The sequence below is a fragment of the Clarias gariepinus genome, chromosome 8 (genome assembly GCF_024256425.1).
Source record: "Clarias gariepinus isolate MV-2021 ecotype Netherlands chromosome 8, CGAR_prim_01v2, whole genome shotgun sequence".
In the NCBI taxonomy this organism is placed as follows: Eukaryota; Metazoa; Chordata; class Actinopteri; order Siluriformes; family Clariidae; genus Clarias; species Clarias gariepinus.
Window position 1 is genome coordinate 19043922 of NC_071107.1, and position 26374 is coordinate 19070295.

At 36.2% G+C, this 26374-nt stretch overlaps 1 protein-coding gene across 1 annotated transcript in view; it reads right to left on the reverse strand.

Moving 5' to 3' along the window:
* The window catches only part of pcdh15a (protocadherin-related 15a), a 232779-nt gene that overhangs the window by 122069 nt on the left and 84336 nt on the right, over positions 1 to 26374 (reverse strand). The window contains exons 5-11 of the mRNA XM_053502509.1: positions 24290 to 24450; positions 23832 to 23987; positions 11183 to 11302; positions 10951 to 11061; positions 7433 to 7603; positions 1895 to 2003; positions 1681 to 1793 (exon numbers count right to left, since the gene is read on the reverse strand). Coding sequence (XP_053358484.1) covers positions 1681 to 1793; positions 1895 to 2003; positions 7433 to 7603; positions 10951 to 11061; positions 11183 to 11302; positions 23832 to 23987; positions 24290 to 24450 — 941 coding nt within the window. The remainder of the gene's footprint in view (positions 1 to 1680; positions 1794 to 1894; positions 2004 to 7432; positions 7604 to 10950; positions 11062 to 11182; positions 11303 to 23831; positions 23988 to 24289; positions 24451 to 26374) is intronic.

A 26374-nucleotide genomic window follows, 5' to 3' on the forward strand; every position in this document is an offset into this window, starting at 1 on the left:
TAAAACTCTGACAGGCTGTGGTAGCTAATGTTAGCAGTTAATCCTTCTTTGTAAGCTAATGCTTATCAGCTGCTAAATAAATATTTAAGGATGCACAGTATGTGAGGAATCCTGTCAGATTCAGCAAAGTGAAAGAAAACACAAATATTTACCGAATTTCTTTTAATGCAAATGCTTCAAATGATAGAACATAATTTAGAGTTTCATATTCGTACTTGGATTCCAACATAGTGGCCAAGGAACTATATCTACCTAAGCAGCATATGGCAGATTTTTTACAAAACTTTCTTTTTTCTTTTTTTTTTTATGCATCTGACATGCTGGTTTAAATTTTCTGGAGCTGTAATACATAATGTAGCCAGATAAACACGGATGTAGCACTTTATAGGGCAAACATAATAATTTAATTGAACATTTCTAAATAATTTATTAGCTTTTGTTGAACATTCATACATGTTAAGCCTTACTCGTTCTGAATTAGGACACACTTTGACTTGACTGAACACACACACAGTCAACAGCTTGCGTTTGTGTGTTCTGATTAATTCCTTTGCCAGTACTTTCTTTCCTCTTGACCACTTTAAACTCTGCTGAATATCATATAAAATGTGCTAATATTGATTGAAGCCGATGGGAATACAGCCACACACGTGCCCCCACATACCAGCCTACGCATACTTTTGCACATTGTTATGAACCTTCGTGCTCTGAATGATGTTATTTAAATACATCAAAAATTCCTGAGGTGAGGGCTGAGATCTCACATATGCAGGGAAGTCGTGAACAAAACTTATAACATTTCTCAGCTTTCTACTGCTAACTCAGTCCTTAAGGTCTTTTTTTTCTCAGTCCTAATCTGTTTTCTACTTAGTTTTTTATGTTTATATTTTTTATATTTATATTTTATTTATTCCATCAAATTTACCCTAATCATGATTGATAAGAGTCCACTGAATAATGAAATGCTCATCTTTTATATAATTATCCTTGGGTTGAGTTTGATTAGTCAAACGTAAGTGATAATACAATTTAATTAGATAAGGCTTGGTGGCAATATGAATTGTTGAGTCTAATGGAGTTTCTAAATACTGTACACTCATGAGTTACTATACGTCCATGATACAGTCTGTGAAATAGGTCGTTATGTGATTTTGGTGTATGTCATTGTGAGAACACACCATTACATATGTTAAACTTTTTACATGAAAGAAGGTAAAGTCATTATGAGGTGTTAATAGCTGTTTGTGACTGTCAAGAAATGTATTAAAGGTTATATACTGTATGTGCTCTACAATAATACACTAGACAGCACCATCGTTTTGTACACAGGAGAAAAAAGAAATCTGTGTTGCGTGTGGAAAGCTATTGCATTTACTTTTCTGGTCATATATTTTACGCTCAGGTCTCTGATCAGAATTTCTGAACTCTGTTATCACCCTATGGGACCACATAAGCTGATAATAGGCCAAATGTATATTATGCTGTGCACAACTGTTCATATGTTATAATGCTGCTACTGTATATGTAAATGTAAAATTCACCTATAAGTTACAATATGCTATTCAGAGTGATTAGGTAAATGCAATCTAGAGCATAAGCAATTATGATCTTTTTAATGATATTATAAATAGGCAAGACTAATAATGACAAGAGTATACATAAAGCAAACATGTGTATGACCTTGATGACAAGGCTGAAGCTTTGATACAGATCCCTCCTAACTGGCTTTAGAAGGCGGAGCTCTGCTGTGGTCTTGTTTAAAGAAAAGAACTCTGGGTAGACAGCTGGCTGGCCTGAAGGTGACAGGAGAGGACACAGGAGAGAGACACAAATTATCATGCATTTTCTCAATAAAATAAGTAATATACACATTTTTGATGCCTTGGATACCTACCAACCAGAATAAAGTAGAGAATGCCAGGTCTGTCTGATGGAGGCTGAATGTTCCTGTCCTGGTCCACCGCTCGGATGGGTGGTGACATGTTTAGGGGATTCAGTTTGCTCTAAAAAGAATAGATATAGATAAAACCAGCAGCTAAAATACGTTTAATCAAAATACAACACTTAAGAGATTTTAAATTATGCCTCATTTCTGGATTAAGGTTTATTTTACTGTGCTTTTGAGGACCTTCGATTCACGTTGTAGCTACCAAATGCTGTGTCTACACCTAAATCTTTTTTTTAATAAAAGCTGCAATTCGTCTTATTTGGATCAACCCAATGACTCCACAAGGTCAGAACTCTATGATATTCCTATCCTTGTGGGGACATTTGCTATAAATATAAAAAAAGTATTAAAAACACCCCCTCACACACACAAACAAACAAATGGCGTGCATGGCTGATAAGACACATTTGCGATGTAGCAGGCTTTTATCCAAAGCCAAGAGGCGCCTTATCAAAAAACCAGGGAAGTGCATAAAAATGATAAATGAGTGCTTATCAGTAACTTGTTTCCACCTGAGACATTTAAGAATACACACATCTCCCATCAAGCCTACATAAGAAATAAGGAGAAGAACAAAGAGGCCTTTATATCGCACTGTACCTAGTAATGTCTGTATCTCTGCTTTTATTAACAACATGTACTGTAACTACTGCTATTTATAGAGATAGTAAGAAAAAATTGGACATAAAATACTAATAAAAAGCAGGAACAGGAAGAACACAAATGGTAGAATATCCCCTTTTCCTAACACTTCTGGGAGGTTACATTGACTGTGTTTGCTTCTCACGAAAGTTGATGGCACTACAAACTACAAGGACGTTTAATAAAGCCAGAGCAATTAAAATAGCCATAAACGTAAAACTTAATGAAAGGTTCAGAAAATCTTATTAATTTTAGACCCCCGACCCCCGTGGTTCTCAAAGTGTGTGGCGCGCCCCACTAGTGGGAAATACAGACATGACAGGTGGGTAGGGAATTAGTGGAAAATAAGAGGAAAGCACCTATTCCAATTCATGCTTTTCTTTATTGACAATAAAGATCGGACACTCGAAACTAAACAATCACACGCAAAGAAATGGATCGTTAATACGAGTAAATTAATATAACATAAGAGAAAAAGTGGAACCATAGTCCAACAATAATGGTTTAACGTCGGCGTGTTAATTGCAGAGGAACAATATATAAGGAAACATTTAGTATTATGTATGCAATTTCATTTATTCCAATGTGTACGCTGATGTTTCTGTATTTTTGTTACAAATTAATATTTTATCAGGCAGTACTAGTCTGGCATTTCTAGTTTCCAGTGTGGCAACAAAGTTGCTTTTTGCTCCTTCAGGCGCTGAACAGAAGGGAAGATCAATATCGTTCTACGCTTTTTGTTAGTGTGCGGCATTTTGCGATGATCCCTAAATCATTCGTTGCGCTGTAGAGAATAATGGTGTTTATGCTTTTAAACATGTATAATTTAAGGCATATGTAGCTTAAAGCCAATGTAAAGAGGAAATACGGTATATGTGGGTATCTTATTTGCGCGTTTATTTACGCAGCTATTGAATTCTGAGATTTCTCTTTCGACTAACTTTACCGCCGTCACAAACCGGGTCAGTAGCGTACTGTATGTAGTGAGCGTAATAACATGAATGGATACATTTGTTACATGGACCACAAAAAAGCAGGTGATTCAGCACTATCAGCCTAATCAACCAAAAAGCCAGCTGAAAGGAAAACATGATGAAGCCTATGTTGTTCTTGGATTCACGGTGGGGGTGGTGGGGCAGAGGAGAGACCTGTGTGTGTTTTGTGTCTTAAACCGCTGGCAGCAGACAGCACGAGACCCAACAAAGTAGGAAGACACTCAGAAACAACACACCCCAGTCACGCTAATAAGCCACTTGACTTCTTTGAAAGAAAGCTCTAGATAAGTGACAAAATAAGCCTGTTATAACAATTGCACGTGTATTTTATCTGTTTTGAACTTGGTGTTATTTGATCTTATTGGTTTAGAAATTAATATTTCAATAAATAGTACACTTGGCTGATTTCATTATCATTTTATTGACAAGTGGGGCTTAAAAACTCACCCACCCCCTTAAGTGGGGAATGACAGAAAATGTTTGAGAACCACTGCCCAAGCCCCCAGACTACACCACCTTACAGCCTCTAACTACCAAATTTACTAGGAAGTAACTGTGCTAAAACAAACAGCAAGGTGAAGCACAGCCGCCATTATGCTCTTTTCATCAAATCTCTATATATGTGGTAAACAGTGTTCCAGAAAATTATGATGCACCTGAGCAAGCAATAGAAATAGCATGGAGGAACTCACATACTACATACAGTACATCCAGCTTCAAAACCCTCTTCTGTCTTAAAGAACCACTATAATCCTCTCTTATGACGACTGAAGGATTTATGTGTGTTCCGTGTAGATTGACGCTTGCTTTGCTCAGAGCATGTTATACTCTTATTAAATGTTTTACCTACGTTTTGCACAAAAAAGAAAGGAGCAACAGTAGCAAATGCATCAACATTACACCCTTATTGCCTTGGCGTTCGTCCAGGCCGGTTGTTTATCTAATAAACACAAACTCACATTGGAATGGTGGATGTGTACAACAATGCAATTTAGAAGCTTGAGTTTAAGGTGAACTTCATGTACACTCTTAACTAAACCATTTTTCTTCATTGTATAGTGCAGTAAATCCAGGCTCTGTCCATTACACAATTAAACAAGAGTAGCTCTGTGATTTACTGTATGTTAAAGCTAGTGTTGCAGCGTCCTTCACTTCTATTCTTTTTTTTCCCTACTATCTATACTCTTCAGTTTTACCTTTTCATGCTTTTATATTGCATGGTGCTTTTTAACCTTTTTTGTTCTAGCATTCCTCATTGATGTAGTTGGCATTTATCACATTGTAACATCAAGAGCATTAAACAATTTTATTCATTTAAAAAAAAATGTACTACTATGAGTATTTCTACTGCACCATGCTTTTTACTTTTACCTAAGTAGATTTGTGAAAAAGTCACCAAATACTTTTTTACTCTTACTTGAGTAATATCCTGGATGACTACTTTTTACTTCTACTTGAGTAAAGATGAAGAGCATTAAACAATTTTATTCATGTCTTTCTATTTTAGTTGCCGCTATGTGTATATCGTTAGTATAGAGCATCAGCAAATAAAAGATACAAAGGAACGTGTCTCAGAGCTCATTGCTTGCAGACTTGAAAATCTCTCACATGTGACAGTTTTTCTGCTGGCTTTACTGGTGCCTTTTCAGGAATACAGAATGACTATGCTAAATCTCCTTATGGTCTCTAACAAACATTCTCTTTTTACACCATGAAGATGTTTTATCTGGTTAATAATATTGTAATCCTCTACTCTGGCTTGATCATTAAACCGTGAAATGGACTATATGGCCAAAACTATGTGGACATAAGCTACTGTATACTGTATGTGAGCACTTCAAAATCTAGTGAAAAGCCTTTTCAGAAGCTTTAACACCAAAGAGCATGATCAACGCCTTGTTGATACCGATGGTTTTGTAATTCGCACATACTGTATGGGTGTGATGTTGACATGTAAATGTACTTTTGGCCATATAGTGTATGTTCAGATTTTTGTTAATTTTAATTTGTTTGTTTGTTAGCACACCAATGTACCTGAGATTTATGTCACATGTACTGGATGTTAGTATCAGGGCATTTTTATTACTCCGAGTAAATGAGCACAGAATTTGACTGATGATGGATTCCAAAATTGGTTTTGATGCATTACTGGGTAATTACTAAAAATAACAGAAATATCAGGGAAACGATATACGGTAAAGCTCAGCTGAGTTTACATCCCTCATCTTTACAGCTAAGAATTCAGTATAAACAGCCAGCAATCACCTGCTGTTGTGATGATGATGTGCATGGATTGCTTTAATAGTGTTCAAAGATATAATTGCTTTAATAGTGTTCAAAGATATAATGACACGAAAAGATATGAAAACCTAGGATTATTCCTTTTTATATATATATACAGTATAAATCTGTTGACTGCAAAGGTGATAGAAGCTGGACACTGAATTAGCTACACTTTTCATCAACAGGTAATTTGGTAATTAATGTTAGAAAAAGACTCCTTAATTAATGTCTGCAGCAACAGAATGATACATTCATTTACCATTAACTTCACAAAAAATGGAAAAATAAGTTTGTAAACTACACCAACTACAGTAAACTACTAGCCGGATTGGGAAATGAAGGATGATCAGAGAGAAAAATTCTGGAACTGTTCAGGACCAGGACTGGGTAAGTTCCCAAGACATCCAATGACAACATTTTTGTCATAAGTTGCAAAAGAAGATGATGCAAAAAGATAGAAAAATTGCCAGCAAAATTATCCACCAAAAGCGAGACTATACAGAGCATCCTGAGTGGCTGTATCACTTGGAAACTGCACCATCTCTGGTTGCAAGCAGCGGATAGTGAGAACAGCTGAGAAGATCATTGGCATCTTGAAGCTAAATCCGCAAAGCCACCAGCATTGTAAATGACCACACACACCCCATACACAAACACTTCACCCTCTGGCCATCTGGAAAAAAAGTACTGAAACATTCATGCCCTCAGACAGACTGCATAACTGTTTCTTCCTCCAAGCCATCAGACTATAATTAGGGTTCTGTTAGGGCTCCTGTAGCTCTGTATTGTTTCATGTAGTACCATTAGTACCATGGTCCTTAGGAAACACTGTATCACTTTCACTCCATACTGTACCAGTTGTACATGGTTAAAATGATATCAAAACCCACTTATTTGACTTGACTACACTAGCATGGATAAATCTCCTCAGCTAATATATATATATATATATATATATATATATATATATATATATATATATAATAGATGATGTAGTTCACTTTGTAATTGAGACGAAAATTTGACGAGAGCACTTGTAACTACATTATGGTGGATTTTCTTGCGTCGAAGTATTGTAATGCAAAGGATATCATCTTCCTGTTTTTTCTGTAAATGAATTAAACTTGTATAATATTCTAATGTATTTGTTTACAAAGGAAATGTTCAAAGGTAATAACTCACAGTCTCTCCCTCAGGATATTTGAGCTTTATGCTGAACTCTAACAAAACTTCTCTATTCTCACATGAACAGATCCAAAGCGGGTTCACTCCAGACATAGCAGCTCTTCACGAAAAATGACAAGATGGCTTCAGCTGTACATTAAACAAGCATTGTGGTTGTTTTGTAAGAGAGAGCAAGCTTAGCATTGCTCAGTAAAAAAGGGTCTTCAAGGCTGTTTCTTGTTTGTTTGTTTTTTGCAGTCACACCCCCTGATTCTCCAGGTACATGAAAGTAGCTTTTCAAAAAAACAAAAAACGAAAAAAAAAAACAGCTAATGGAAAGCGAAAACATGTCCCTGCTGAATTCATAGCAAAAGCATTGTTGGATGGGTTGAGATCTCACCGGCTCTATGAGTTCAGGGATGGAGACACGGTATGTGACAGGGCTGCAGTCTCGTGTGTTATTGACCAGAACACAGGGCAGGAACATGGGACCCAGGTCATCTCCGTCTAATACATCCAGTGTCAGCGTTGTAGTAGCAGTGTGCCTGCTGGCTGGATATGGAGCACGATCCTACAAAATGCACAAAAAAACACACATACACACACACACAAACACAAACATTAGCTGGCATACTTGGCATTGCATTCACTGTTTTCTAGGCCCCATTCACATCTTCTGATTCTACAGAATATCAACCCAATTAAGCCACATACACATCTTTCCTTTATCAACACAATTCACATCAACACATAATTCACATGGTTAAGTGTGAATCTGTGTGAATGATTTGACTGCTGTATGCAATTAAGAGAAGAGGTAAGACTTTGTAATGGATCTCAATGATCCTATTAGGTTAAAATATAACAGTAATTGAAGATAGTTTCATTAAATATTTTGGTATAACAATGGGAAGATTTAAGCCAGACATATATATTCATGTCAGGAAAATACATTGAATTGTAGTTTTAAACTGATAATTTTAGCCATAATACCACAAAAAATTAATAAAATTGATAAAAAAGATGACAAAGTTACAGGAAAACTACAGGGTTTGTAAAACTTTGTAAAATTTGCTCCTGAATAAGGTACTAGACCTTCAGTTGATTTGTGGAGGAATCTCAGTGCAATCAATTAGTTTCATTTTTTCTTAATTAACAATGAGAGAGAGAGAGAGAGAGAGTAAAAGCATATAGTGATGCTGTGAGAGCATGCCACAAAAATACAAAAATGAATAAAGTTATTTAGTCACCTTTTTAATAATGGTCATTCTTTAAAGCATTCCACTAATAAGCACTCTCACTACCTGAAACTTATGAAGCTTTTAGAAACTTTTGTCCACCAGAGACAGAGTCCCAAAGATTCAATGAACAAGTTTAAAAGCGTTTTTGAATGTGAGTGAATTTTACATTTTCCCTCCTGTCCCAAAGTACAAGATAGACTAAAAAAGCATGGCATTTTAAATTGTGACTCATAGATCCTGCAGGCAGTCTGGCATCATGGTGAAAGAAGGAGAACCCCAATCAGTACAGTACACCACTGGGGCTCTTATGGAGATGCAAGTGTTTATAAAAAAAAAAAAAAAGATTAAATATATAAATAAATTCTTACAAAACAACAAAATGGATTTTAGGGTTTGCTACAGGTTTTCTACAGTAAGGCATCCACAGAAGCAAAAAAAGAGCCCTTAAAGCTTCCTACTGTATATGAAGCTGTCCAGCGTCCATTTTGACAGGAATAAAAGCTGAGGTACTAACCAATACACATACTGGTATAATACTGAAAGCTGGTAGGAAACCGGCCCAAACATGGGCAAAGATTATAACCAAAGCGCAAGATCAAATTCAAAGTTAAATCGCCAGTGTTGATTTAAAACTTTCACAGCTTGTTTGAATTTCAGTGGCTCTATAAAAGATCCACTTATAGAGTCTTTATTCAATACTCTTCTGTTATCCCCTGGTCCACCATGCTGCATTAAAATGCTAACTGCAGAATAATAATAATAATAATAATAATAATAAAGAAATAAAAAAAAACTTCAAAATTAATTGATGTTCAGAGGCAGGCTAGCTAAGGTACTGTACCTCATCTGGGTGATAACGGATAGCAGGAATTGATCTGAGTTCATACTGTGTGTTAGGTGGCAGGCAGTTCAGTATAACAGTTGATGTTAATTGGTGTTAATATGGAGTCCAGGTAGTTATTGGAGGCTCAGGTAAACTTGTAGGAAATTCCAGTCCTGAACTATCGAATCAATCAATCAATCAGCTGACCTGATTAATTTATTTGTCTATAGTACCTTAATTTGTTTTAGAGTAAATCAAATATTCTAAGCAGCTGGTCACACATCTAATTGCTTTTACTGAGATGGAGCATCTCAGTCATAATGTAGCTGGCTAGATTACAGACTGGTGTAATAATTATATTAATATATATAATCATAATCATAACAGAATAACAGAATATAATAATGGCGGAATTATTTTTTATAGACGGAGAGCCAATTAAAAGGCAACAGAATTAGTAGGCTTTGCCTTCCTGGGAAAGAAGTGCAAACAACATTTTTTATATTAATTATTCAAGCAGGTATAGCATAAAGTACAAGAAGTGCTTTTAATTGTGTAGAATAAAAGAACACAGTTATGAGAGAAAAAATACTTTTATTTCTCTATATAACCCCCTAGTACACTAATACCATTAAGCATGTCTTCTGCAAGTTGGTGAGACCTTATTCATCGCTTTTCAAGGATTAGCCATTAGACCCACTGAATCATATGTTCACAAACATATGACCATTTAAAAGTTTTACTGCGGCTAAAAGTGTCATCAGCATACTGTGCTTAAAGTCTAAATGTCAAACGGTTGTATGTCTTCATTCAGGGAGTTTTTCCTTGCCACTGTCGCAATCGTCCTAGGCTTGCTCATCAGGGACAGTCTGTGTATGAATATTTTGATTCATACACATTCACATTTCATACAAACTTAAATAATTATTTTAAGTATGTAAAGCTGCTTTGAGACAATGTCAATTGTTAAAAGCGCTATACAAATAACTTTTAATTTAATTAAATTCACAAAAATTTTATTACAAATAAAGAAGGCCTAGTTTGACTCAAACAGTCCTCAGAATATTACAGCATAATTTCAATTCATAACGGTTGAGCCTGATTGAAATTACATAAAAAAATGACAAATCTACTTCTTTTAGTCAGTGTTTTAAATAAATGGTAGAATGTTGTAAATTATGAACAATACCCTTGTGACTGTGAGGTTATTATCATCTTCCACTGCTAAAACCACTGTAGTGTGCTCATTTGACAGTAACTTTATGGAGCAGCCACACTGATTAGGCAGATTTGCAGGTTGCCAGGCTTTATGAAGGCATGCCTGGGCATTTATTCAGTTACTCTGATGTAACATCAAAATGAATAGCACGGTCAGCCTAAGGGCACACTAAAAGCAGTATGGAGCTTAGCAGCGCTAAGGGTCTGCCTGGAGCCAGGATTCAGTTTCTAGACGACATTGCATGTTCAATCTTTGTTGTAGAACAAAGCCATCTTCATGTTTTCGGATAAGAAAACATAAAGGCTGTTGCGTAGGTGTGGAATATTTCAACACTAATGATTACTCTAAATCTGATGAATACACTAAAATCAGCCAGTAAACACCTACAAGGAACCTTAAAACAAATGCAGTGGCTTTCCTTGCTTTGTTTAACAATGAATCAGTCTTGATAACATGCCAAATTTCAAAAACATCTTGCCTTAATCTAAAATATACTGTAGCACTGTCAAAACATAAATAAAATAAAACTACAAACATGAAAATACATTTTGCCATTCATGGAAAACTTGTTAGCCCAATAACTTAAGATTAATTCAAGGTACTGAGAATACTGTTACAAAACCAAAAGTTCTTACATTGGCCTGGACTATGATCAGGTAACGCGTCCTTTCTTCATAGTTCAGTCTTTCCGCAAGGACAATGTTACCAGATAGGGTGCTAGCCACCTGGACAGTCCTGTTTGACATCTGAGAGAGAAAAAAACAAGTTAAAGAAGGCAAAGAGACAGAAGCATAGATACTGTGTTCTATGTTGCACATAAGACAGAAAAATAGATAGATATTTTTTGGTATTTGAGCTGCACTCTACCGGGTCATTGGGGTTGTACTGGATGCCGTATTCAATTTGGCCATTTGGTCCGTCATCAATGTCAATGGCTCCATTATTTCCAGAGAAACCGGTGAAGATGGTGGTGCCAACTGGAGTGAGCTGGAAAGGCAGACAGACAGAGAATGTGATCAAAAATAATGATGATTAATTTGACTAATTCAGTTATTTATTTTGTACTTCATATGTGCTATGCCTATCCCAATTAATTATTTTACAACAATCTTACCACACCAATAATTGAAAAAAACAAAAACTTTTAATAATACTTATTTTACTTTATATTATTTATATTATATGTCACTTTCCTGTTATTATTTCTAGATTTTACCTCATGTTTCAATTTACCATAAGCATCGAATCAACTAAATACAATGTAAACTGATTTGAAAATTTAAATGATTTGAAAACTGAGAATAAATACAAAAGGCTATCAAATGCTTCTTAGGCCTAAGAATTCAAGTAATAGAAGTGCTGAGCTCGCTCTTTCTCCTTTGTTGTTTTTTAGGATTTTAGTATTTCTTTAACTGCAAATGTTGATGCAACTGCTAACGTGACTACTGTATATAAATACATATAATAACAATAATACTCAAAGTACATACATTTTTAACATTTTTAGCCTATTTTTATATTTAAGCAATTTCCAAATGATAACAATTTGTTATTAATAAATAAACAATATAATTTCATTTTTTAATTGATCATAGTTACATTTATCATTACAGAATATTGTGATACTCAAGTCTACAGTACAGAGAAGTTTGCATGCTCTCTGTAACATGACAAGATGTTGGTTATAGAATGACTGTATATAGTTCTACTTTTACAAGGCGATAACAATTTTTCATAATTTTCAAATAATCTCCTAAAAGAAAGCTTCAATATATTAAAGGTTACCTGCATTTCTTTGGTAGATACAGTAACAACTATACTTATTCATCAGTTTATTATTGTATGATTATATAGAGCACCTATCATACATAACTGTGTATGAGTTGTTATAAGAATGATAATGTAGCAGAACAAAGGCATAAATATAAACCTATCGTCTATGTAACCGTTAAACCTTTTCCATTCTGCTATAGAAAAATGGCAATGACACTGTGCTCTTCTGGTTCAGGAACGTAACCTTGCTGTGGTAATTATTATAATCAACACACATTCTGGTAAGAATCATTTGGGTGTCACCTCATAGGTCACACCACATTTACACTGCGTAAAATATCAGCAGTCACAACCTAAATTACCTTCTCAGGTCTCAAAAATTATTAGAAAATGATTTTGGTAATAGAATAACTGGGGTGAATTTGTGTGTGTGTGTGTGTGTGTGTGCATGCATGCATATGTGTATGTTTATTAGCCATGTGAATTCTCTTAAGAAAACCAGCTACATGTACACCATACCAGGAGCAACGGAATGTGAGAAAAGTGAGAAAAAAACAGAAAAGGATCTGCAGAGTGCAGGTGGTAGGCGGAAAAGTCAGAATTCAGCAAGACTCCCTGAGGCCCAGTGTGCATATACAGTACATACAGTATATCTAGTGTGTATGTGTATCAGTCATTCTTGAGAACTGGGACAAAACACAATATTGTGTTTTTCTGTAAAATTCAGAAATAATTAATATTTTGATTTAACTAGACCTGAAAAATTGACATTGTCTAGAACAGGGGTTCACATTTTCAAATAGCTAATTAACTGATTAAAATAAAAAAAATAAAAAAAGTAAATATAGTAAAATAAGTTCATGTTAATTAATTGGCGGCTATTAAAAATTATTTATTACATTTTTTAACACTAATTTTTAGTTTGTTGATGAATTTGTGTCCTGAGTTTGAGTAAACACCAATTAGACATTTCTAAAAAGTAAATCAACTCAGACAATCGTGTGGTTAACCAAAATTCCTTCATTACTCCCTGTTTGTTCTATAACCTGTTCAACTGCTCAGGTTCTTGTAAGTTTGATAATTTTTTATATTTTGAAGATTTGACATTGATACTGCTGTGGTCACAATCATAACAGTACTGTATTTCCTACATTATATTACATTTGGGGTAATTTTTAGAAAAATTTTAAGCACATTAAATATGCATTTACTGTAGCAAATTATGCAAAAACAAACTGACACACACATACAGTTCGGACGTTATCTACATCTAATTTTGTTAACACCGTTAGACGTCAGAGTGTTGACAAATACATCCAAAACAGGACTTATTTCACAACTTAAAATGCTTTTTACATTTTCTTCAGCAACACATTAGTTTTCCTGTTAAAATAAATGTATTTAAAGCATGATTCATTGCTTTAAATGGGATTTTTAAAAGGGCAATTTGGGAACGCTAGTTACCCTAATCAGCATGTCTTTGGACTGTGGGAGCAAACCATAGTACCCAGAAAACCCATAAAACACGAAGAGAACATGCAAACTCCATGCACACAGACCTAAGGCAGAAATCGAACATGGGCCCTGGAGGTGCAAGTCAACAGTCAACCACTAAGCCACTGAGCCGCCTAAATCACAATTCAGTCGTTTTAAAAATATGAAAGCTGGATTCAAAAAGAGTTTGATGTTAAAACATTAAATTAAACCTGGTAATCCTGGTATCTACAGTAACTACTGTACCTGTGCAAACACCACTGCACACCAACCATACAACATGTCTACCGCTCATCCTACCCCAATTAATTTTGAAATAATTATATGACAGTTACAATGCAAAAACACTTGATTAACAGACAAAACCTTTGTTTACAAAAAAATAAATATTGTGGCGTAGGCGGGGCAGCGGCTGTCGACCGTCATGCCTTGCGGGGGTTCTTTATGTTTTCACCCTGTTGGGCTGGGGGCTTCGGCCATGTTTGTGTGTGCAGTGTGTGTGGCCTGTTGAATGTGCTCCGGTTTATGCTAAGGCTAAATTGGATGTGGTTCTCGTATGAATGTGCTGCTCATGCTATACAAGTGCTGTGTAAAATAAAGTACTCCCAGCCATTGCATTGGGCAGCAATTAAGCTCACCCGTCTCTCCAACATCCTTTCCGGCGGTAAAATGCTACATTGGTGTCAGAAGTGGGATGGAGAGTCACGAGTTGGAGCGTACTATCTAGGATCTAAAACAGATCCAAGCAGGCCGCAGAGTAGTGGAGCAGTTAACAAAGGAGAAAGAGCATCTACCTGACGGGGCTAGCGCGAGCACATCACGGCGACCAAAGCGGAGCGGCACTGGATCTTGGGGCGGAGCCCAACACTGCACAAGCGCTGGAGCAAGCTACAGCTCCGTGCGCCGTCAGCCGGCGAAGCGACCTGCAGCTGCGCCTTCCTTCCTACAACGGCGCCGCCAAACCCTACGCATTCCTCGCCCAAGTGGAGCTAGCTGGGCCGCGGCTCCACAAGCACATCAGGTTAGCAGCACTAGCTTCCCTTTCTGAGGCGCTGCGCGAGGCCGAGCGCGCTGAACCCACAATGGAGGAACATCACGGTGAAAGAGCCGAGCGAACGCCCGCAGCTCAGGGGCGCTCGGTAGGTGAACCTAGCCAGGGACAGGGTTACCCGTCGCGGCTAGGCAACGAGCAAGTCTCCGGGGTTTTGCCGCGATGCCGAGGCACGGGACCTCGAGACTACCGTTGCAAAGTTCTCAGGCCTGAGAGCTCCGGGGGGCGCTAAGAGGAAGCGTCCTTGTTCCCCAACAAGTGGAGTTAACTTCCGGTCGGGACGTTTACAAAGCTGCGCTGGGATTTACGTCAACTGTGTGCTGGACGGCAACTTACATTCACATTTAGGCATTTGGCAGACGCTCTTATCCAGAGCGACTTACATTTTTATTTCATTACACATCTGAGCAGTTGAGGGTTAAGGGCCTTGCTCAAGGGTACATCAGTGGCAACTTGGGTGGTTGTGGGGTTTGAACCTGGGATCTTCCGAACCATAGTCCAATGCCTTAACCACTGAGCTACCCCTGGCCCATGGTCTTACTATGCGCGCTCGTGGACACCAGCTCCACTGTTTCGCTGCTACGCTCTGGATTACTTGGACAAAGCGAGCGCGTTTGCAGACTGCCTGATCCCTGTACGGGCGTGTCGCACAATTTGAGTCCAAATAGGTAGGCGGGGCAGCGGCTGTCGACCCTCATGCCTTGCGGGGGTTCTTTATGTGTTCACCCTGTTGGGGAAGGGTGTTTGGATTAGTAGGTTCGGCCCTGTTGGTGTGTGGAGGTGTGTGTGACCTGTGGAATGTGCGCCGGTTTAAGCTAAGGCTAAATTGGATGTGGTTCTGGTGTGAATGTGCTGCTCATGCTATACATGCTGTGTGCAAAATAAAGTACTCCCAGCCATTGCATTGGACAGAAATAAAGCTCACTGGTCTCTCCAACATCCTTTCCGGCGGGTAAAACGCTACAATATGCTGTTTGGCTCATACTGCAAAAAACAATTATTACAGTGTTTACAAGTTTATAGTTACACTTAATGCTGTAAAATGTCTGTGAGACAAGTTGCATCATGACATTTTACCAAGAAAATAAATGTAAACCTCCTTTTTCCTACTAATACAAAACTCCTGCATCAACAACAACACATTTACTTCGTTACCCTACTAGCAGCCACCATGTTACAGCCATTGGAAAAAAAATCATATCCCCTGACTGATCAGATTCAGTAATTCAACACTGTTGAAGTATTTAAAAGCAAAATACAAGAGAATTTATATAAGCATCTTAAAAGTGATATACATATATGTACTGTATAACCAGTCTAATTTTTAATGAATCATGTTTTTTACGACTATTACAGTTATGGCTCACTATATGACACTCCATTGTGGGTGTACAGTATGTGATTGTTTCTCTCCCGACCTGCAAAAGATTGGCAAGCTTGTTGAAGTATAGTGGACAAAACTCGCTGTTCATTCATTATTAATTTTAAACCTAATACATTTGTAATCTGATTTCATATTTATGACTAGTTTTCTTTATGCAGATGTCATGAAACAAAGAAATGATTTTGATATTGAGATTTAAAATAATATACATAAGTTTTAGAACACTTTCTAACTCCTTGATGGTTCCTGATTTTTATTTCTTTCTACATTGTGAAGGAATGCTGTAGGCGTCCAAAAAATGCATTAATCTCCTTTGAACAGTTAATGGTGAGATGTGTCTGCTACTTATGCTCTGTAAAGACTTCATAATGCCTCTAATCTGAGGTGCTGTTTATTGGTCGTTTTTCAGGCTGATAACTCTACATGAACTTCTCGTCTACGGCAGAGGTAGGTTTTGGTCTCACCCTCCTGGGATGGTCTTCATGAGAGCCAGTTTCATTATGGTGCTTGACGGATTTTGCAAATGCACTTGACAATACTGTTCTTGCAAGAACTATTACAGAAAGGCTGACCTCTGTCTCTTTAAATAACAACTAACTGTTTTTTTTCTTGTTGTTACGTAATTACCTAATCCCATATGTGTTATTTTAAAGTTTTGAAATCCCCAGTATTGTTGTAGAATGTAGAAAATGTATAACTAAACAAAAACAAAGACATTTGCAAGAGCTCTAAAACTTTTGAACGGTATTGTATATTGCTGTCAATCAAATATTCAAGAAAGATCTCTTGAAATCTTCCAATTTCATTTATCCTTGTTGACACAATGTAAATACACAATGTCTATGTAGTTAACAACGTTCTCTAAAGTAAAAAAAAAATACTATTTTCTGAAGATGCGCAAAACTGCCAGTAAGTAGGCAAAATTCTGTTGTGTGCTTTTATTATGACAACACAAAATTAAGCTTAAAACACTATATACCGTATGAAATGCACCCAGTACCACAAAATTAACATTTATGTTAACATTTTATACAAAGAATACACATGACAAAACTGTAAATTATATAATTAGAAGAAACACAAAAAAAAAGAAGATAGACCAAGAAACATCTCAGTGGCTTGTAAGTTCCATAACCATTCTTTTGTTTTAACTTTCCGTTTAGGCACATTGTCAATTTAATTACATGCTTCCCCCACTAAATATAAAAAATAAAGGTGCACCGTTTGCAATTTACTTGGCCAATACTGATTTCTTTTTGGTTGTAAAGTATGCACTGCTAATACTGATTTAAACCAATTCCACTTTTCTTTTTTTCAAAAATATATAATTGAAAGAATTTAAAAACTAAAAGTTTTGTAACTTCAATAAAAAAAATTCTTATATAATATGTATGTAAAAACATGTACTATTAAATAACAATGCATAATATTTTCTTCCAAACTGCACAAGGTTACAGGACTTTCTCCAGCTTACTGGACAGTACTTTTTGTGCAAATCAAATCTAAGTAAAAATGAATATTCAACAAGGAAACTGCTATGCATTTACTATTGGGGGTGGAAATAATGTACAGATAATAATACTGCTTCAATTGACATACATGTGCACCTCTTCCAAGAGCTTATGGTTACAGATGTCAGAAACACGATTTAAACTCACTGTGTGACTGAATGACAGAGTGAACGCATTTCTGCTGTAATTTAGACAATTTGATTACATCACACATGCCCAGTTAGCATAGAATTGGTTACAGCTGAGGCTGGTCTTGGCCTATTAGGCTGAAAACTGGTCAATTCCAGTCTTAGGCTGATAGATGCATGCATCTCTAATAAAATCCAAAAACAATTATGATAATATCAAGGCGAGCTTAGGTATACAATATATAATTAATAAATATTAAAAAAGTATATATATATATATATACCAGTCAACAGTAATAATAGCAGGTCACATTTGCAAGCTACAGCAAAACATATAAAAGAGCGACAAAAACTTCTTAACTAATATATATTAATATTAATAATAAGACAAGATTTAAAAAATTACAATAAAGTTAACCAGAAAGCCGCTAACTGATTAGATAATGTGATTTTACCTTCATGAAACAATGTAGTGATAAAACACATCTCCACTTCTATTGCATCATTGGACCCTCCTCTCTCTAGCACAGCACATCTTTAGTGTAAAACTGCACATAAGCACTCAGGGAGTTTTGCTTGTGTTTCTGTCTCACCTGGGCTTTTAGGCAAAGGCTATTAGTGTAACTGGGTAAAGTAAACATATTCAGTAAGCGTTGCAAGCTTCTTTTTTTTTTTTTTTTTAAGTAAGATGATTACAGATTTTTATATTTGCTAAAAAGCATTTTTGATACTGAGTTTACTTTTTAAAAACATTTTAAACAGCACAACAGCATTGTATGTGGGCAATTTTCTTTCATTGCTTTGACACAAAATGCATTTAGTGACAACATAATTCATTTATTTTTCTCATTTGCTTACTTATTCACACACCATAAACCCCCAACAAAAATGACATAAGACAAATACTTTTGTGTTTTATTTTTTTGCTTTCATTTTGTGTTGCCATTTTGCAAATGCAGTATAAACGATAAATGTGAAAATATGGCAAAATATAAAAATATGGCATACTGTTAATCCACATGATTATAACAAAAATAATTTAGACAACAAATTGATTACATCACCAATAGTAATATTATATTGAAAAATCTACAAATAGAAAGAATATATACATCTAATCCCTCTTTTACCTGGACCTACCCAGATGTTTTTTGTTTGTACCTTTATTACCAACCGTACACAGGATGACATCTTTGGATGGTTTCAAATCATAAACCCATCCAAAGGGGGTTGGGCACTAGAGTGACAAGGAGCGAGCGAGCAAAAGATGGGCGTAGAGAAGTGGGAAAATCATCAAGAATACAGTGAGGTCAATAAGTATTTGATCAGCATAGGGGCATTTCCACTGTGAGAGACAGAATCTAAAAAGAAAAATCCGGAAATCACATTGTATGATTTTTTTAACAATTTATTTGTGAATTAATGTGTCAAATAAGTATTTGATCACTTGCTTATCAGCCAGATTTCTAATTTCTGACATTTTAAAAATTTTAGACCCCTCCATGATTTCTAAATAAGAGAACTTGCAAAATCACAGGGTGATCAAATACTTATTGACCTCACTGTATTTGTATCTGGTAAGATTAGGGCTAATTGATCATGTGAAAAAATCATAATCTATTAATGAAAACGGTTTACTTGAGTGCTGCCAAATCATGCCAGGCTCAACAGTGCCTTATATGTGTAAACATTCAAGCAAAAACAGAAGATATGGTTTGCACTTATGCAAGGGGACAATAGTACTGAGTAAGGCTGCTTGGACTTTTTGTATATTCCAAAACTTGTACTCCAAAACACTTGTATTTTTCACTTAAAGTGGTCTAAGGTATGTCTAAGGATGATTTGCTTTTATCTTATTTGCAATTCCTAAACCCCATAGGAGAATTATTTTCTTCCCAAAGAAAAAGGACTAGAAATGTTGTGTATGTTCATATTTATATGTGTCCTACAGTATTTTTTGTTTTGTTTTGTCTTGATATATGAGTATTGTAAATGCTGTTTAACTTTGTGTTTTTTCTGCTTCCATTTTGTGTTGGCATTTTGGAACTGCAGTATAACTATAAATATGAAAAATATGGCAAAATATAAAAATATTAATTATTTATTATAAATTGACTTCTTTAAAACTATTTTTAAATTGCTGAGAGCAATTAAACAGCATTCTTATTTTGAATAGAAAACACTGGTTAATATATACAAAAAAATCATTCAAGGATAAAATTAGGCATCTTGTAATGCCATATGTTCTTAGTGTTAGTGACTAAGTGACAAAGTGATCTTTTTGGGTGACACCTTTAGCCAGGATTGTTATAGATGGGAAAAAAAATCCTATAATTAGTTTATTATTACAGTGTGGCTACAACAGAGAATAAAATAACTGACCTTGTTGGGATAACTGTCATTTAATTTGATTGGCAGAATTACCAAACTACTGTAGTTCTGGATTTTAAAGAATGTTTTAAGCACATTTTAAGCACATTTTTTGAATAATCACAGTTCTATATCTGACCATTCCAGTTAACAAAGAACCTTTGAGACACCCTTTTTTAAAAGTGTAAATGCATAGCTGCCAGTTAGTATACAGTATGTAGATCTTGTTGTGGTCAAATTATGTTACAACTACTTTAGTGCATCCAAAGATTTGGAATAAGATCAAGAGCATAATTATTTTAAACCACTAAATGACAAAGCAGACTGAAAAATCACTATCAGTTAGTATCTAATATTCTGCAGACTGCATTATAGAGTTCGGTATTGCCACACTGTCTGTGCAGTGCATGTCCACTTGGCTCTGTGTGTATAATCAGACTAATCACAAGATTGATAATCGTTAGTGGTAAAAATTTGGCTTCTCTGTAAGCTATGCACATACTGAGTCCTACAGGCCCTCCTGGTTGGACTCCACTGCTTTCTAAAATAAGGAAGGAGGCAGAGATGTGTTTAATTCTTTCATTGAAGCTTATGTATTTACACACACACACACACACACACACACACACACATAGTCACACAAATGCTGCAGCAATGGACCAATTTCGTGCTCAGCACCTACTCTCAATTATGAGAATGTCTTGCAATTCAGGAAAGTTGGAGGTGCACTGCCTTATGCAATTATCAAAACACGACAGCACATCTACAAGTACAAATACACTCCAGGCACAACTTACACCTATATACTGAAGTGCTGCGATTTTATAAATATCCCAATTCGATATTACATTTCCCCCTGATTTCATTATGATTTTAAACCTTTAAAAATGTTTAGTGATTAACTAAATGCAGCTGGTTCCTTATAGCAATCTTTTTTTTTCTTAACGTGTGTGCGGCTTCTAACACGGTCACACGATTTTCAACTAACTGGCTCCGCATATTTTAGCTCCCATATTATACTTTCTTAGTAATATAAGTATTTAAGGTCTCCAAAGTGTGCTCAAATACCCTTTTGCAGAATGCAGATACTGGAAAGGTCTGGGGAAAATTAACCTATTCTATTCATGTTTATAAGGTATTTTCTACCCATTTCGAGGATTTTCCAACATGCAAGTAGAAAAAGGACAAAATACTACATTTACTGTACAGAGTATTGAAGTAATTTTAACTATTGTAATGTTTAAAAACACCGTAGTATTTATTAAAGTATTCTATTTTTTTCATGTGTAAAAAAGACTAGGTTAGCCTTTGGCAGTAAGATGGCAACCTACCCACCTTTACAGTAGATCTTTAGTAACAGATGGACTGAAGATGTAGCTCCATTTTTTTAATTAAATTTTTTTAACACTAAACACATTCAAATTGAGGATATCATCACTCTTATCTTCACAAATATAGAGTTATTATTAAAAACTCTATAAAAATAGAGTTGTTATTAATAAAACACCACATAAATGTAAAGTTTAAAACAGATTGCTGTAGCTCTTCCAATGGTCTAATTCAAAACACATATCTGTGCTGTCTTTTTGTGTCTGTTTCAGGAGACAGGGGAGCCATCCTTGCCACCTTTTGTCCCCTCAAGAATATCATAAACGTCACAAGTAACAGACAAGAGCTGGGTCATAATGAAAAGATATGCAAATTTATAGAAGACAAAAGGGAGGGGATGTTTTTCCACATGTTTTGACTTGTACAAAAACGATGATCATACATTTTTTTTTATAATTGGTCCCTTTTAAGGCCCCAGTTGACCATATTAAGATTGAGTCAGGCTTGTTGAACAGCTGATTAAGTGACCTGTCAATTAGAGATTTTAAAGCAGGGGAAACAAATGCAAAACAGGTCTATCACAGTCTAACACTGAGTCATTTCATGAGCCATCTGTTTAAATCCATTTTTGGAGCCAAAAATGGAGACAATTTCAGATCTGATGGACAAAAGAAAAATGTGAGTAGACTGGATTACTGTAATACCAGTCTCTATCAAACGCCTTCTATCGCCAATTAACAATGCATACCAGGATTATATCAATCACAATAATTAAGATAAGCAGCCAGGTTTCTCTAGTATTGCCAGAGCCAGTCATTGGTACTGAGCTGTATTTGTCCTGTCTACAAAGACCCTTCGTCTAAAAATGAAACAGCCTGATGCACAGCCACATTAGTCATGCAGAGGTATTAAACATTAATATTAAATCATCGTATACTGCATTGCATGCTGCTTATTGAAAGTGAGCTTTAATAAAATTAAAAAGGGACAGAGAAAATGACTAGATGCACTGAGACTAAAGATAGGGCAGGGAGATTGGAGAGGCCATGTTTAACTTCCGCTGTCCAAGCCAAGATAAATATATACACTCTGACTGGAACTACTAGTCATCTAATCCTTTTTACTGTTCCAAGACCTCCAAATTATATCAGTTTCAAGCATGGGTCTGCCTCCTGCTCTCTTTTATTGCACATTAGAGCATCAAAAAACTTTCCCGAATGCAGGCTGACATCATCAGCAGTGACATCAGCTACATTTTGCTGAGAAAGTTAGCGAGAACTAGCTAGCGAGAAATTCAAATTAACAAACCCATTTCTTACATAAACACAAATAACAACAAAACTTCATCCTTACAAATCATTTTCAATATTTTAAATCTAAAAAGAAGAAGTGGCAAGCAATACTAGCTGTGTAAAACTGTTATTTATTAGAGGGCCGGACCAGTACTGTAACTCTGCAAGTCTGTTTGACTTACTGGTCCCGATATGTTAAAGTTTAAGAAATCCTGTCAATCAAGTCCATTACCATTTAAATGATTGGCAGGTAGTTATAAAGTCTCTGAATTATCATATATAGAAAGCCATGTTTTGACACATAAATGCCTTTATGGAACGCATACTATATTTATCCTGTATTCAGGGTCGCAGGGGGTCCTGGAGCCTATCCCACGAGACTTACAGCACATGGCGGGGTGGCAATCCATCACAGGGCACACTACAGTCTTTGAACTGTGGGAGGAAACCCCACAAGCATGGGGAGAAAATGCGTTTTCCATGCACACTGAGACGAGAAACAAACCTGGCCGAGAATCGAACCCAGACCCTGGAGGTGCAAGGCGACAGTGCTAACCACTACACCACCATGCCACCTACCTATTGCCTTCTATGATTTTTTTTTATGCAGGCAGTACTCTCCACCAAAGAGAGGGTGTATTACTTGAAATGAAAATAAACAGTGTGATATTGCTGTGAGAGATATTTTTCGTTTCGATAAACTTTCACCACAAGTAGTAAGTTGAAAGCAATTTTAAAGACCATGCTTTCCATGTAGTCCCAATGCTGCACTATACAGTACAGTATGAGCAAAGGCTTGTGGACACCTGATCATCACATTAATACAGTACATCTAACCTCCCCAAAATGCTGCCACAAAGTTGTAAGCAGACTGTCATATAGGATGTGTGTTTCTGCTGCAGCATTAAAAATACCTGATCTCAAACCCATTGAACACTTTTGGGATGTACTGAAATAATGATATCAGTGCAGGACCTTACTAATACTCTTATGGCTGAATTGGTGAATACCCACAGCTTCCCTCCAGAATCCAGTCCCAAATAGAAGTCTAAACCTCTAATGGGACGTTCAAAAAGCATATAAGAAGATCAAGCCTTTACAAACTTTTGGCCCTGTCATATACAATATATCTAATATGTCATTAAAGGCTGCATTAAAGAAAGATCTTAAAACAGTAACTTCACCTCGTTGACTGCAACATAATAGCGAGGCTGCTGGAACTGCGGCATGTTGTCGTTCCTGTCGCGCACCACGATGCGTACCTCATGCAGGATTACAGTGCCCACCAGCTGATTAGTGCACTGAACTTGAACCACTATAGTGGTAATGTATCCAGGGGGCTGAAAGAGAGGGAGACAGAAATGAATATATGTGATTGTCTTGACTCTGTGATGACATCCCCATGAGGAAAACTGCTTTGTGTACTGCACATGTAGCCTAACAGAATTTAATATAAAACCACTTTTAAAACTTTTTAAAATATCTTAAATTATGTAAATCAAGTGAATTTAGCGTGACACCTCAGTTAAGTTTTGTGTAGTCATAAAGACATGTCGTTTTTGGTGTATATTTCCTAAACAGACTTCATTACCTTGTTTTTTGCTCATTTTTGTGATGAGTGAGTGTTTGAGAGTTTACTTACATCTCGATCCAGTACTCTTCCTGTGCTGTTGAGGTAAAGCCTCTGGAGGATAGGGTCTAGTATAACCCAGTAGTCATAGTTTCCCAGTAAATTAAGAGATATTGTCCGGCCTGGGTCCTGTGCTCGACCGTTAATCTGCATGTTCTCCACCAGAACCGTGCCTAAGAATTAGAGAGAGAGAGAGAGAGAAAGAGAGAGGCAAACTGTTATGGCCTTCACAGTGTGATCACTATAATATATTAACCTTGACATTTGAAGTGCATTAAAGTTGATTATCATCTTTGTTGCACAACTGCACAATGGTAAGGGTGTACATGGAAAACAATGGTAATTGCTTGCTTAGAAAATGAATAATAATACTGGTGCTGCTAATCAGCCACACATTCACAAAGTCTGATTTTAATAATATGCAGGATGTCGCAAAAGTCTCCATACATATGGTAAATTAATACTTATTTGCACAATGTAACTTTATTTACAAAACATCCTCTGCAGGATTGCAAAGTTCTTTGCAAACACAGAGTCATGTAAAGTTGTGTTAACATATCAAGTGTCTTACATGTAAGTGCATGACACTTCAAATGTGTCCCTATAATTATAATATTTTTTTATTTTGTACAATTTTGCAAGAAGCTATAACTTCACCTGCCATTGTTTTGTCACTAAGGATAAATCAGCCTGCAGCTGTGTTTGTGATTTGTAAATATGCAATTTAGTATCAATAATATTTTAGCTGAGTTTAAATTTTAATCAAATAATCTATACAGCAAACTTTGATTTGACTTGTGCTTTGGAGTGAGTCATAGACAATCGACTGAAGACATAAACAGGAGCGGTCCATAAAGTTTAGTAATCCTGATTGAAGAACAGGACATTGCGAATGCAACAGCTTTGTGAAAACAATACATGTGTTATGTCTTGTACATCTCTTGATTGGTATAGTGGTATCTCTCTATATGTTATTATATACTAGATGTACCCGTAACTTTTGTACAATTTTGAAAAATGTACAGCGCCGTCTGTTGAATTTTAACAGAACTACTGATTTTTTTCAAGGGATTTTTTTTTTCAAGGGATTTTTATGATATAAGGGTGTTTTTTTTATAAGGGTGTTCCATTTAAATTACAAAATAGCGGATCTTGTGATGAAGCAAGCCCTAAATGTTACCCCAAGCTCAGACAAATACACCTGTGAAAACCCTATTTAATTCGTTCAATAATTTTTATGTGATGCATGCATAAAGAATGCACTGCGATGGATTGACACCCTGTCCAGGGTGTACCCCGCCTCGTGCCCTGAGCCTCCTGGGATAGGCTCCAGGTCCCCGCAGTATAAAGCAGTATAGACAATGAGTGAGTGAGTGAGTGAGTGAGTGAGTGAGTGAGAAATGCATAAACAAACAGACTAGCAGACAAACTTGATCTTGATGTTTTCTCTTACTCATCTTACATCTTCCACATTTTTTTTGTACAGCCAATGTACATGCTAACTTTACAGTTTTATTATATGTACAGTACAGGTTACTTTTATCAATATACAAAATAAAAAGTGAGCAAACAAGAAAAATTTAATCCAATCAATATTTCTCGTTACGAACCTTTATGTTTAAAACAGCATAATTCTTACATTTTTACAGGGATTTTGTAGGATCAGAGTCTGGTGCCAAACTCTCTTGGAACAGCCAAACTCTCCCACTAAGGAGAGGCTGTGGAAGATAATTTCATATCACGGGTCATACACCATGGAAAGACTGAGCACAGCAACGAGATACAGATAGGCTGGGGTTTCAAGATGTACTATTCAAGATAATTTGAAGAACTTCAGAGAAACAGGTAATGTTAAGGAGCATACTCGCAGTTAAGGAAACTTAATGCAGTAGATGAAACATGTATAATGCCTATTTCACTTTGGCAATGGAAGATGTTCAGCAGTGCTGTCAGCAAAAAATATTAGTGACCTGACAGCCAAAATATTAGTCAAAATATTAAATATATAGCTGTAGCAGGAGGCAGGTTGTTTGCCGAAGGGCTGAAGAGCGGTACCATAACGAGTCTCTGCAAGCAACAATAAGGCATAGTGGAGGT